The sequence below is a fragment of the Falco punctatus genome (genome assembly GCF_963210335.1).
Source record: "Falco punctatus genome assembly, chromosome: 2".
In the NCBI taxonomy this organism is placed as follows: Eukaryota; Metazoa; Chordata; class Aves; order Falconiformes; family Falconidae; genus Falco; species Falco punctatus.
Genome location: NC_137581.1, coordinates 37,680,339 through 37,695,043, shown reverse-complemented (window position 1 = coordinate 37,695,043; position 14,705 = coordinate 37,680,339). Strand labels below are relative to the sequence as shown.

Below are 14,705 nucleotides of genomic sequence, written 5' to 3'. Positions count from 1 at the left end.
TGATTTGGCTGTTTCTTGACGTGCCTCCCAGGTTTCCCGGCTTCCAGGGGTTGTAACAATGAATAAGCAGTCTTGCTCTGAAGGTTCAAATTCAAGCATTTGATGTGCAAGTCCACTCTTACTTTCAGGTTGCCATTCACCGTAATGCCATCATCTTGGAGATCTAGAGATGCTGCATTGCGTGGTTATGTACTGGTGTCTGGTATCTTAGGCTGGTAGAAGTGACCCACCCATCTAGATCTCCAGGCATACTTCAGGGTATTTCAGGTGCTTAGAGATACTTCAAGGACTGGTGTGAGGAAGTGCTATTTATTCTCTCTGATGTCCTTGGTCTCTCACTGCCTGTGTAACTTGGCAGTCCACTGCTGACCATGGCTTCCTCATTCAGTTTCATTCAGGATACGCCAGGTCCTCCCTAGTAATCCCAGTTTGCTGTTCTCTCCCCTCTACCCTTTCAGTTTGGATTCCCGTGTATTCCTATTTCTTCCCACAAATTAATAATCAGTTCTTTGTCAGTTTAATTCTGCCCCTGCCTTTTTGGTATGTGACGCACTGACAGTGCTATGAGGTGACAGTGGTAGCTTAGTAAGTTTTTTGTCCCTCTTGTGTCAGATCATTCGTTCCTGCTCTTGCAGTCCCCTGTCTGTTTTGCTGCCGTGTCCTGTTTTTTTTTGTGCAGTCACTTGATGAATTAGATTGAAAACCTGATCCAGTGTTTCCCTGCTGGAAAAATCTTGAATTGTTTTAAGTTGAGATTAGAGGTTAATAAAAGAACTAAAATAATATCAGAACACATAAACTACACTTTGAAAATCTGTGTTCAGCAAAAGTACTTACAAAAGCATACTGTATAGTGCGATACGTGTTCTGTGATGAAATTACTTTTGTGTAATAAGTAGTATAAAGTGTCTTGTTTGTGAGAATACCTTAAGTATTTTTCATCTATAAGGATATGTGGTAAAATGCTGATTTTGAGAGCTGAGTTGCTGGTAAGACTTTACAACACTGCATGGATTTATGAAGTGGTATTAAAACCATAGTTTAAGGGAAGGAGATGAGATTTTAATGGAATCTTTCTTCTGTCAGAAGCATGTTCAATTTAGCTGTACATATAGATGGTACTTGTTAACTTTACATCCTACAGTAACAAAGATCACATCAATAATGAAAAATGTTTATGTTATTAAGTTGTTACAGTGTACTGTTATGAGAGAAACAACCCTGAAGTCAAAACAAATGTTTAATTGAAAATATGTAACATTTGTTTATAATTTAATGTGGTAGTCAGTTTAGTGAATTTTTGTGCCTTATTTCAGTTACAAGTAAATCTGGTGCTGCTAGATGGGGGGGTGTGTCCATCCAATTCTCTTTTCTCGTTTGACATGAGTGTTTACGTGGCTATGCAGTGAGCTGAGCAGGGAAGTGGCACAACTGAAAACTGGCTTCTGGCATTCACTATACAGGTAGAAGTACGCTCGTCAGTATAAAGTGTCAGGAGAAAGGGTGGAACAGCCTCTTTGAGGTGCAGTGCCAGCTTCTGCTCAACTGGGATCATGGGATAGTGCTTTGTGAGCAACTGAGCAGATGCGTCAGTTCACTCATGCTGAGGGAAGAGACCTGAGTTACGCTTTCTGCTCTGCTCCTGATTACATGGTCTGCCCTGCTCTGGTGCCGGTTAGATTACTCCACAAGCTGTGCACACTTGCTACTTTGGTAGAAAACTACCCACTATTTTGTTTTTTGCTTGATAATTTTTCTGTCCTGTTAGTGAGTTGAAGACGTTTTTGAAGCAGCCTGATTATTGTGTGAGCTTTTCAGAAAATATAGGAGCACACAGCCAAGAGAAAAGCTGGGTGTGTGAGGGGAGGGATGGACTTCCCATCTATTAGCGGCAATGCTGTACTATGTCTGCATATTGTGATTTGTGGAATCATAGAATTGTAGAACAATTTGGGTTGGAAGGGGCCTTTAAATGTCATCTAGTCCAGCTCCCCTGCAATGAGCAGGGGACATCTTCAATTAGATCAGGGTGCTCAGAGCCCTATCCAGCCTGACCTTGAATGTTGCCAGGGATGGAATACCTACCACCTCTCCAGGCGACCTGTTGCAGTGTTTCAGCACCCTCACATAAAAAAAAAAATAAAAAAATTTCTTATATCTAGTCTTAATCTCCCCTCTTTTGGTTTAAAAACATTACCCCTTGTCCTATCACAAAAGACCCTACTAAAAAGTCTGTCCTCATCTTTCTTAAGTATTGAAAGCCTGCAATAAGGTCTCCCTGGAGCCTTCTCGAGGTGAAACAAACCCAAACCTCTGAGCATGTCCTTGTGGAAGAGGTGTTCCATCCTTTCAAGCAGGTCCAGAGGCAGGCCACAAAAATGATCAAACAGGTTCATGTCTTTCCTGGGCTGACAACTCCAGAGCTAGATGTAGTACTCGAGGTAGTGTCTCACCAGAGCAGATTAGAGGGACAGAATGTCCTCCCTTGACCTGTTGGCCACACTTTTTTTGATGCAGCAGCAGATACAGATGGCTTTCTGGGCTGTGAGGGCACATTGTTGACTCATATGCAGGTTTTTATCCACCAGTACCCCCCAAGTCCTTTTCTGCAGTGCTGTTCTCAACCCCTTCATCCCCAGCCTGTATTGATACTGGGGGTTGCCCTGACCCAGGTTCAGGACCTTGCACTCGGCCTTGTTGAACTTTATGAGGTTCACATGGGCCCAGTTCTCAAGCTTATCGATGTCCTTCTGGATCACATCCCCTCAGCAATGTCAACCATGCCACTCAGCTTGGTGTAATCTGCAAACTTGTTGAGGATGCACTTGATCACACAGTCTGTGTCATTGATGAAGATGTTAAATAGTGCTGGTTCCAATACAGACTGCTGCAGGATCCCACTCATCACTGATCTCCATCCAGATATTGAGCTGCTGACCACTAACCTCTGGATGGAACCATCCAACCGGTTCCTTATCCACCAAATAGTCCACCCATCAAATTCATATGTATCTAATTTAGGGAGAAGGATTTTGTGGGGGACTGTGTCAAAAGCCTTACAGAAGTCCAGGTAGATGACATAGAGGTGAGGCTGACAGGGTCCTTCTTTCTAACCTTTTTAAAAATGGGTGCCGTGTTTCTCTTTTTCCAGTCACCAGGGACTTCACCTGACTGCTGTGACTTTTCAGATATGATGGAGAGTGGCTTGGCAACTACAGTCAGTTCCCTCAGGACTTGAATGCATCTTATCAGGTTCCACAGAATTATGTATGTTCAGGTACCTCAGATGGTCATGAACTTGATCTTCTCTTACATTGGAAGGGACATTGCACCCCTAGTCCCTGCCTTGACGTCCGTCCACTTGAAAGGTGTATGGGAGGAGAGGTTGCTAGTGATTGAGGCAGAAAACTTGTGGACTCTCAGCCCTCTCCTCGTTCGTTGTTACTAGCTTGCAAGTTACGTTCACCAGTGAGGGCACACTTTCTTTCACCTTCATTTTTTTTGGCTGACATACCTGTAGAAGCCCTTCTTACCATTCTTTGCATCCTTGCCAATTTCACCTCCATCGGCACCTTGTCCTTCCTGTCTCGGTGTACACAACTGGGCAGTGTCCCTATGCTCTTCCCAGGACACCTGTCCCTGCTTCCACCGCCTGTGCGTTTCCTTCTTACCCTTTAGTTTGACCATCAGGTCTTGACTCAGCCATGCCAGCATCTTACCGCCTTTCCCTTTCTTACATCTGGCGATTGAGAGCTGTTGCAGTCTTGTGGAAAGTGTCCTTAAAGATCTGCCAGCTATGTTCTGCAGTCTTGTGCCTGAGGGCAGTGTTCCAGAGGGTCCTATTGACTAAGTCCTTAAAGAGCCAGAAGTTTCCTTTCCTAAATTTCAGGATGCTGACTTTGCTCTTCACTTGAACCATATCCCTCAGGACTGTGAACTCCACCAGTGTGTGATCACTGCAACCCGGGCTGCCTCCAATCTTGATGTAGCCAAGTGGCTCACTTGTGTTGGTGACCAGCAGGTCCAGTATTGCATCCCCTGTACTAGGGCTGTCTGTTACCTGGCTTAAGATGTTATCCTCAATGCAGTCCAGGAGTCTCTTGGATTGCCTACAGCTCACCATGCTACTTTACCAGCAGATGTCAGAGTCGCTGAAATCCCCCAGGAGGGTGAAGCTGCCTCAGTGTTTCATTTGGTGATTTGTGTAGTTTTCTTAGTACAAAGTAATGCTCAGAAATCTTTTTTCTTACACATAGACACACATTTGGTGTAAATACTTATTTTTAATTAAATAGGTGGGGAAATTTACACAAGTCAAAGAGTAATTTAGAACAAAGAAATCTGTGGTTAAGGTAGCATTTTTTTCCTAATGATGGTCCAAGTATTTGGGTTTGAAGTGAGATCTGTTTAATGTGGCTTAGATAGGAAAACAGTATGTCTTTCTCAATGTGAAACGTGCCTTTGTGTATTTTAACCAAAGGACTTTTTAGTTGAGATACACTAAGTAGAGTGTTTCATGTCTGTTATATAAAATAAGCTCTTTGCTAGCAAACTACTACATCTCACAAAAAATGCTTTCAGCTTTGTCAGAGATTGCTATCTGAAAAATAATTGTATTCCATATTTATAAAAAGGTATTTCAACTGTAAATTTATAGTGAACTTCTTGAATACCTTGCTAAAACTCACTCTGGAGCTGTAATCCTCCAAAATATTTTCATCTTTTAGGTTGGTATAGCATATGACTTTAAAGACCGGCAGTAGTACAAAAAAGTTAATTCATTAATTTCCTCTATATGCTGCATAAAACCAAGATTAAAAAAGGAAGTTGTTAACATTTATGGATGTAAAAATGTACATATTATGTCTTAAATGGAAAGCATGCAGTATGTTCAATAACAGAACTATATCAGACAAGCTCTGTCTAAACCTCTGAGGGCAATTAGGTAATTTGGAAGTAATGGAATCAATGGTCATTGCATGTTGTCATTATTTACATCTGAAGGCATTCTTTTTTTAATTTTTTAATTTGGAAAAGTATTCTGACTTGTCTTTCCTTTGCACAGTTATAACTTTTCTTGCTATTTAAATCAATGCAGTGAATGATTAAGATTTTTTCAGTAATGATTTTGCAGACTACTGTAATATTTTAATATTTTAAATTTACTTCAGAATTTCAAATTTTAGGGGGGGGAGAGCTTTAAACAGGAAATGCAGGAAGATTCCACTAACTCTTTAGTTGCTTACTCTTTTGTTGCCATACTCTGTGTTCTGCAAAGTTGAGATTTGGGAACTTTTTTTTATTTGTTTTTCCCCTTCCTTTACATTCTGTTTTGTGTGGTCCACAGATCAAAACTTGTAAAATTGTAGACTTTAGGCACTTGAATTGTTGTCTGTCTTGGAATTTTTATAATGGAAAACTTCACACTGACTTTGAGGTGAATAAGCAAAAGAGACCATGATAAGATAATTATTCTAACAAGACAGTCAAGAAGAATAAGAGAAGACTTCTGCAAAACTCAGGAGGAGGAAATAAAGCGTTAAAATATATTGCACTATATATCTTTTTTTGGTATGGGACATTGTTTTCTAGTCACAGGAAGTGTTCTAGAAATTCTGTTTTTAAAATCCTGTTTGACTGGAGAACATTACCTTGGGGATCTTGTCAATCACGCAGTGATAAAGTAATAATGACAAGGATAAAGTAATAATGTGCAAGTAACTTGGGAGGTAAGTTTGTCCAGTGAGTCTATAAGTGTGCTCTTGCTTTCTGTCCTGGTTTTGGACAGGACCATGCCACTTCCCTCTTGTGAAATTATTTCTTACAGCCGGTTTTCTCTTGGAGTGTTAAGCAAAATGGGTAATAATAGGGATGTTTGAAAGACACGCTCTACTTCTTAGCAGCTTCTTTGTTTTTAAGAATTTAAGCTTATATTTCAGTCTGTAAGTTCCTAAGGTCTGCTTAAAGGGAACTGTAGTCATTAAGTCAACCTTTAAGTGTGTGCTTTTGAATTAAAAGCCTAACTTGAATGAAAGTGGTGCTTGTATGAGAAACTGAAGGCAAAAAAGTTGAATTGCTTTATGTTCAGTGCTGACTTTTGGTCTTTGAAACTCAAGGGCTGAAAAACATGTTTTAAATTGAAAGTAAAGATTGTAGTAAATCACTTTTGACAGTGTAGTGAACTAAGGTATAAATGGGAAAAAAGATATTTTTACTTATTCTTGTGAATAAATAATGATAAATACTAACAGTTTGAAAAATTGCACAGTAAGATCTAAAATTAGTTTGTACCTTGGACTTTGGTCTAGGAACAAGTAATTGTCCAACTTTTAAAAGCTATTTCGTGAAGCTGAAAGATTTTTGGTATCAAGCAAAATAATGAATCGTTCATTAGGAGATTTAAAAAATCATAACTGTTTAACTAGTAGTCTTACTTGTAAACAAAAGCAGCATAGTTAGGGAAATACAAATACTGCAGCATATTAATGATATTTAATATACCACATAATATCTATAAGCAACAGAAGCCGCATCTTGGACTGTCTCTTTCTCATTCACATTTTACTTAAGCTTGTATTTAACATACTTCAGTATGTTTCAAATGCTGTTCTAATTTTTACTGCTTTACGGAGTTTTAGAGCTAGGGTGTTAAAATTTTCATACTAGTGAATTTTGAACATGGCTAAAGACTTAATAAAAGTGCAGTGCAAAAGTATGATTTACTGCTGCTTATCTGTCTTCAAAGAAAAAAAAAAGTAAGTTTGAGTAACACCCCTCTTCTTACTTACAAATGCTGAAGCTTAGAATGATTTCTGTTTGTTCAACAGTTATGTTGCCTCCAAACTGGTCTTTGGCAGGAACACTGTGTTGGAGGTTGAATCCACAACTGCATGGTCAATAGAGGAAGTTTTAGGGTAGGTCGATAAAGTGGACAGTAACAGATTGCTAAGACCAGCTGGTATTCACCCCAGCTTCTATGGGTACTGAAGGATGAAAAGCTGAGATACGACCTGTGCTGTATAAACTGTTATTTGAACTTATGCCAGCATCAGAGGAAAGGAAACAAAGTGAAAAATGTGATGACAGTTTTTAAAAAAGTTTCTGGAGTTTGAGGATTGACAGTTAGCGAAGTTGATATCCACGGTAGATATATTGTAGATAATCACTAATAGAATTAGTTAACAATTTAATAAATTACTGATACACTGGCAAAATCTTCTCAGTCTCAGTAATGGTTGAAAGCAAATAGGATTTTGGAAACTGTTAGGAAAGAAAAACAAAATAATAATAAGTAAGTGTCACTGTACAAGTTCAAGCTGTGCCCACATCTTGCATACTTTGTGTAGGTTTGTTTCCTCTTGTTAATAAGAGGTATAGTAGAGGTACAGCAAAACTGATCAGGATTATCAAAAGAAGTAAAATAAATCTTTCTTTGTACAATGCATAATTAAGAATGGGAATGCTGTGCTGGAGGACTTCATCAGTGTTTAAAATTTACTAGGTCTTAAAAACAATTACACAAATGCATGGAAGAACAATCTGTTGAGGATTATTACATGAAAAGATTTTGCTCTGGAATTGCACAGCCTCTGAAAGGCAAGTACATGGAGACTTGCAAAGAAGTGTATGCTTGACTTGTGCTTGTACTTTTTCCTGTGCATGTTATTGATCCCTGGAAGAGGTTGACTTTTGATCCAACGGGGCATAGCTGCTCTTATGAAGAGTATTCTGGAGGCAAGCAGTGTAGTTATGATTCTAACTGCTTTTTTAACTGGATCTTGCTCATTATGTTGCCTTGTCCCACTTAATCTGACCCGTGCTGGCTCCTTGTCCAATAGTTTTGTGTGATTCTCTATCTCCTTTCAGATATCGGACCCCAAAAAGTGGAGCTGAACAGTTGTCATTCCATTTCACAGTGTATATAATAAGATTATGGTGCTTCTTGAATCAACTGTCCTTACCTCAGGTGTAACTGCACTTGGGTCTTGTTATTCTGCTTTTGGTAACTTCTGTCAAGTGACGGATCAGCCTTGTAAGGCCGAAGCAGCTAGGTCTTGATGGTAGGAATATATCTTAAAATGGGGAGGTCTGAAAACAATTATTATGTGTTTACAGGAGCTAGACTCTTAACTTAACTGCTGGGAACACCAGTATGTTTTGCTTTTCCCTGTTCAGCAATCTCCATTGTAGTAGAAATTTCAAATAAACCCCTTCCCCCCTTTTTCCTTTCCCCTCCCAGGAAAGTTAGTGAAGTTTTCAATCCTTCCAGGAGTTCTATCAGTCTTAACTTGAAACTTTCAGTTCTAGTAGGGAGCCAAGCAGGTGTTCAGATTGTAACTAAAAAACATTCTTCTGATTTGTATATGCTGTATTTGGGAGAGGGTTTTAGATAGTTACTTCTTAAGAAATAGGATTTGAGAGCTGATTTTTTTCCTTCAGAATTTTATCAGCTGCCATTAAAAAACGTGAGAGCTTAATGTCTTTTTTTTTGTGAATGAACTAACGTTATTTAGAAACTGTTAAGTCAGTATGATAACATGTTTTCAAAATAAAATGAAGATGGTATTTCTGCTTGTCCTGGTTTCAGGTGAATAGAGTTCAGTTTCTTCATAATAGCTAGTGCAGTGCCGTGTTTTAGATTTGGTGTGGGAATCCTGTGGTTGGGGACTTTTTGGTTTCTCAGACCTTGCCGGCAGGAGGGCTGGAGGGGCTCGAGGAACTGGGAGGAGACACAGCCAGGACAGCTGAGGCAAACTAGCCAAAGAGGTATTCCATACCATGGGCCATCACATTCAATGTATAAATTGGGGAGGGGGTTGGCTGGGGCTGCTGATTATTGCTTGGGGAATGGCTCGGCATCAGTCAGTGGTTGGTGAGCAGTTCTATAGTGCATCGCTAATTTTTTTTCTTTCCTCCCTTCCCTTTTGATTTCATTCCTCTCCCCGTCTCCCTCCTTTTCATTATAACTGCTATTATTATTATTATTATTGTTTTGGTTTTATTGCAATTGTTAAACTGTTCTTATCTCAACCCCTGAGTTTTACATTCCTTTCCAACTTTCCTCCCCATCCCTCTGGGTGAAAGGGGAGTGAGCAGGTGGCTGTGTGGTACTTAGTTACCAGCCAGGGTTAAACCATGACACTGCTTTAGAAAGCTTGGCAATTTAGTTTAGCTACTTGGCTAATTTCCGAAAAGTGTGTGTTCATGGGTATAAAAGAAGACGAAAGGTGTGGAGGCACTACTAATACAAATCTGTGTGCTTATTCACATGCTAGTTCCTGTTGTGTGATTGGTCAGCCTATGCCTGTTATTGCTGTCTTCCTTCAAAGAAGCAACTTCTATATACATCTTAATTACCTGTTGCTTTTTTTAAATCTTGGACTGCCTATTCATGTCATGATTGTACAGTATTTTAATGGGCAAGTTGCATGTGCTGGCAATTGTAAAGACTGTAAACTGAAGTACTTATTTTTGTGCATGTAATGTGATGTACATACAGAAAATTAAAGACTTTATTAAATAATATAAGAGGTGCTATGTGCTAAAACTATCTGAAAAGATGTTCCAGATTTTTTGTTTTTATTTTTTACAGTGCTATTAAGAAAAATTATCAGTATATTACGCTTATTTTTGAGAGTTGGGGAATGATTATATTTACATTATATATGCTTCAGTTGGTTTTTTTTATGCAGATTATGTAATCCTACAAGTTTAATGGGATGGGTATTTTGTGGTAAGATGAAATACTTAAAAAATAGGCTGATTTGTAGAGAAGCTTTGTGTGAAAGTATCTATAAAGTCAGTCATTGAATGTATTTAATAACTGAATATAGAGGCATATTCTTCTGAATTACCTTGCATTAGTCTGTTGGAGATAAAATGCCTGATTACATTTGTACCTTTGCTGTTATCAGTGATGCCAGTTCCTATGTAACCCGGAGAAATGTTGTGGTAAAATCTTCCATTTTGAATGAGTTACCATGACGCATGAATTTGAGTTATCATAACACATGACTGAGTGATTATGCTGTATACATGAATTGTGCCAATTCAACAGTACCATTTTCAATATAGGAGCAACAGTGCACGTGTGCATGACTGAACACGTTTGAGGGAGGTAAGAAGTGACAATCTCTTACAAACTGCTCAGAAAACTTGGGAAATACTCACTGTTGCAGCAACTACCATTCCAAAGATAGGAGTTGCCAATGAACAGAAATTGTCAAAAAGGAGAGGCCTGAATAAACAGCAACTTAGGATACATTGGCAACTTTCCATTATGTTTTCCACGTAAGTGTTTTAGTGAGCATGAAGAATAGCAAGTACCCATACTTTCTAGGAGTTTGCAATGAAACTTAAAGTAATGGAAACATTTTTATTTTCAAAGCTGACAGTTAAAACTGTGAAACATTATTTATATTCCTATCATAGTTAATAGCTTCTGCATACTGATTTTTCAAGTTTTGGATATGTGTAGATGAAAAATAAGATGGAGTGTGAAAGCTTTTTCATAGTACTTGAAACATAGTCTGTACCCCATTAAAGGGCTGGGTTGGATTATTAGGGGCAATGAACAGTCCCCGAGGCTAACATTTGTGTTGCTACAACCTTAGGTTGCTCTGTTTGGAAAGAGCATTCACCAGCTTCCTGGCCTCTCAGCATTCAGGCATTCTTCTTACTGATGTGGGCTGTGCCCAGTGCCCTCATTTATACTTGTTTTTATTAAAAAAAACCAACAGGTGTTTTCAACAACATTGTAGAATGATTTGGATCTAGTTTAGAATTTCTTTGCTGTTTTGAAGCAGATTGTCACAAATAACTGCTGGTGAGCCCTGCAACTCAGTGTGGAATTTGCAAGTGGAGTTGATTGATTGCACCTGTGTAGTATCAGTCTAGGAAATAGGCTTGCCGGTGTCCTTTTTCGGAGGCTAAACTTTTTGTTGCTTTGTTGCATGTCATATTGCTGAATGGTAGTTGTGGAGCAAAACCCCATGTATTCCTTGTCAGACCTGTGATTTCAACAGTGGTGAGGTGACACCTGCAGCACTGCATCCAGCTTGAGGCTCCCCAGTAAGAGAGAGACATGGACATCCTGGGGAAGGTCCAACAAAGGGTTACAAAGATGATGAAGGGACTGGAGCGTATCTCCTACGAGGAAAGGCTGAGAGAGCTGGGACTGTTTAACATGGAGAAGAGAAGGTTCAGGAGGATCTTACCAATTTATATAAATACCTGAAGGAAAGATGCAAAGAAGATGGAGCCAGGCACTTTTCAGTGGTGCCTAGTGACAGACAAGAGGCAGTGGGCAGAAACTGGAGCACAGGAAGTTCCTCCTGAACATGACAAAACACTTTTTTTTACTGTCATGGTGACTGAGCACTGGCACAGGTTGCCTGCAGAGGTTGTGGATTCCCCTTCCATCCTTGGAGATATTAAAAAGCTGCCTTAACACAGTCCTGGGCACCTGCCAGGTGACTTCCAGAGGTCCCTTCCAACCTCAGTAGTTCTGTGATTTATAGGAAATTATTCCACATTTTTGCTCTGAACAATTAAGAACTTTTTCAGCATTTTCTATTTGGCTACCACCTCATTTGCTGTTAAAGATCTCTTTGATTCCAGATAACTTTCTGGAGATAAAGAATGCATGTCTTTCACTTGAATATCCTACATTATGAGGTACAAGCTATCATTTACTTCTAAGAATTAGACTTCTAAAGAAAGGAGGTAGGCATCTGCTTTCATAACAAGATTAGGTACAGGTATATCCTTTGAACCCGTGACCCCAGCCTTGCTCTTTCATTTTTCAGTGAAGACAGACTGCAAGATGACTATTGTCTTAGCTAAGAGGGTAGGAGAGGTGCAAGGTCTTGTATAATTTTCTATACAGTCTGTTACATAGTGATACAATAACTTTACTGGGTGTTCTTTAGATTTCTGTGTGATGCAGTTTTCAAGTTTCATCTGAACTAGGAATTCAGGCTTTTTAAAACAAAAATTTACACCTTCAAGTTCCTTTTGAAGCCTGTATTTCAAGGGTGTTCTGTTTTTATTTAGTATGATAATGTATTTTAGAAGATTTTTTTTTCTTTGCATACAGATGCACAGACATGATTTTTCTTACAACAAAGATAATGGGTAGCAGGTTATATCAAGTACTTCAAGACCTGTGGCAGAAATGGGAATGTGTATAGCAATTCATGAATGTAGATTATTTCAGTGGCACCTACCAAGAATGTAATTGTTTCAGAGATCTGCAGAGTAGCTACATAGGTTTCAATCCATATTTTTATGAAATGCTATTCTGTAGGCTTCCAACTGTGATGTCGTATTTGTAAAACAGTCCTGTCACCACTTCCTTCAGGACTCTTAATTTCAGTCAGGTCGTCACCACAGATGGAAGTAGTTGACTACAGTTGAATATGTGTATGGACACGTTTGATGAGACAATAAAAGCAATCTTTCCAGTAGCTGAAACTTCTTTTTGAGGTATTTGTCCATCTGTGCACTGACAACCACATCTGTTAATTTTGGAGTCGTGTCCATAAGGATGTGGCATCATGGAGATAAGAGGAACTGTGAACGATGGGAGATTAATTCTATGTGTTTCAAAGTGCTCTAACGCTTTGTTTCCCAGCCTGAGAGGGCAGAGCAGTTGGAGCACAAGGTGAGGCACTACTGACTAAAAATTATCTGCTTCAGATGCTGGGGCCATGGGTATGCCCCCCAGTGCAATAGATGTGGCATATAGGCAGAACTTGAAAGGATGTGTCATTCTTGATACGTAACATTCCTTTTTAGTTGTATAATGCCTGAAATAAGATGTAATTTTGAGAAAGTTAATGGTTTATTATGATGGTCCAACTTCTGGTGCCGTGAGAGCTGTTTGTGCATTTTTGAGATGCCTTGGTTTAATTCTTCTCTTGTTAGTACAACATCATCTTACATCTATTTCCCTCAGTAGTCACCTCTTTTGTGCAACAGCTGCCCACTTTCACTAGGCTGCTTTCTCTTTTTCCAGTGTAAGCAGATGTTTCCCATTTTCTATCTTCTGTATATTTTCCTCCCTGCTCCAGTGCCCTCCCCAGATAAAAATCTAATTCCTTATTTTCTTTGATTTCCAGTTAGTCTAGATATTTACTTCCCCTGTTCAGATCTTTGTATTAATTTGTTTGCTTTCTTTCAGCCCCAGTGCACTACTTCCCCTTTTTTTTCTTGTTGGTAATAGAAAACAGTTTTCTCTTTTCTTTGTGTTTTTTTTTGTTGTTGTTGTCATGTCCATCCCCCTGTCCCCCACCCCCCTTCTAAGTTAATAAGCTAATGAAGTAAAAATTTCTAGAGGCACTAGGAGGTATCACAGTTTTCATTGGAAAGTGCAACTTTTCCGATAGGGAAGACAAATAATATATATGCTCTACTTCTTATTGCTGCCAACTACATAAGGATGTGACCTGAATTCTCCTGAAGAAGTATCACGTAAGTTTGCAGTAATTTAGTTTGTTGTGCAGTTTTATCACTCTGCGTACAATCCCTGCACGACTGCCTGAAGTATATATGTTCTGTGCTTATACATTTTTCTTCAGGATTGTGATGTCTTAAGTATTGCTGTAACATTGTGTGTAACCCCATCCTCAATGAAAATTCCAGAGGGAATTAGCTAGTTCATCTGCAGCTTTTTTTTTTTTTTTCCCTTGATTTGAAAGTTGGGAGTTAAAATAGTGCATGATTTGCTATTTTTTTCTTTTTTTATGTTTGTATATCTCTGTATTATCTCTGTTAGAAGACTTGTAATAAATAAACATTGCTTTCTAGTGCTGGAAAAGCAAACATATTTGTATTTTTTTCTACTTCACCCCTGTTAGTATCCAGTTCAAGGCTGTCAGGGCAAGTTTAAGTAAATTAATATATTCAGATAATTTAACTCTTTTTGGTTGTGACTATTAAGGAAATTGTTTTGTTTCCTGTAAAATGATGATTTGCAGAGTTCCAAGATAGCTGTAAAATATTACTGTATTTTCATTATGATTCAGATGAGTAAGACATAAAGACAGCATGGAGTCTGTGCTACAGAGATGTCCAGGTCTTCAAATGGAATCTGCGTTTTTAGCATTCATTAGATAGGCAACTCAAAGTGATGCTTTTAAGAATCACTGTTTTCAGCATGTAGCTGTTAAGAAATGTCAGAGGTCAGTTAAGGTGTGTAACTGCAGGAGAGAACAGTTGTGTGATCCTGAGATCCATAGCCCCTGACATGCCCTTCTGGGTTCAGCAAGGCCTCTTCCTAAAGCATAACCAGAAAAAAGTGAAGCTTTAGTGGTAACCTCCTTTTGATCCAGCAGCTCAAATGTCTTTCTGTTCCTTTTGAACAGGGTACTGAGTTCTCACGTGGGTGGTTAAAACCTACTTCTTTTGCTTTCATGTGCATAGTGAGCAGAATGTCATTTTTCCAGGGACACGAAAATGCTAACCTTTCTGTTAAATCTGTGCTAAAAGAAGTTCAAGGCCAACTGATTGTTGTGGGTAGGGTGAGGAGAAAGGCAAAAGAGGAGGGTTGTGGCTCTGTAACCTATTTGCTGGGAACCTGCCTATCAGTCCTTCTTCCAAGGTCTGCTTTATGTGTTAGCTCAGTAATTCCACTTTTCATAATACTAGGTTCTTTTCCGCATAGTAACGTGTCCTCAAGAGGAGCATTATGTTGCCTAGCAAGG

General features: G+C 39.0%; 1 protein-coding gene across 1 annotated transcript in view; it reads left to right on the top strand.

Moving 5' to 3' along the window:
* The window catches only part of DIAPH3 (diaphanous related formin 3), a 254,448-nt gene that overhangs the window by 92,804 nt on the left and 146,939 nt on the right, over positions 1-14,705 (top strand). Inside the window, exon 18 of the mRNA XM_080376190.1 lies at positions 13,441-13,473. Within this exon, the coding sequence (XP_080232316.1) occupies positions 13,441-13,473 (33 nt within the window). The remainder of the gene's footprint in view (positions 1-13,440; positions 13,474-14,705) is intronic.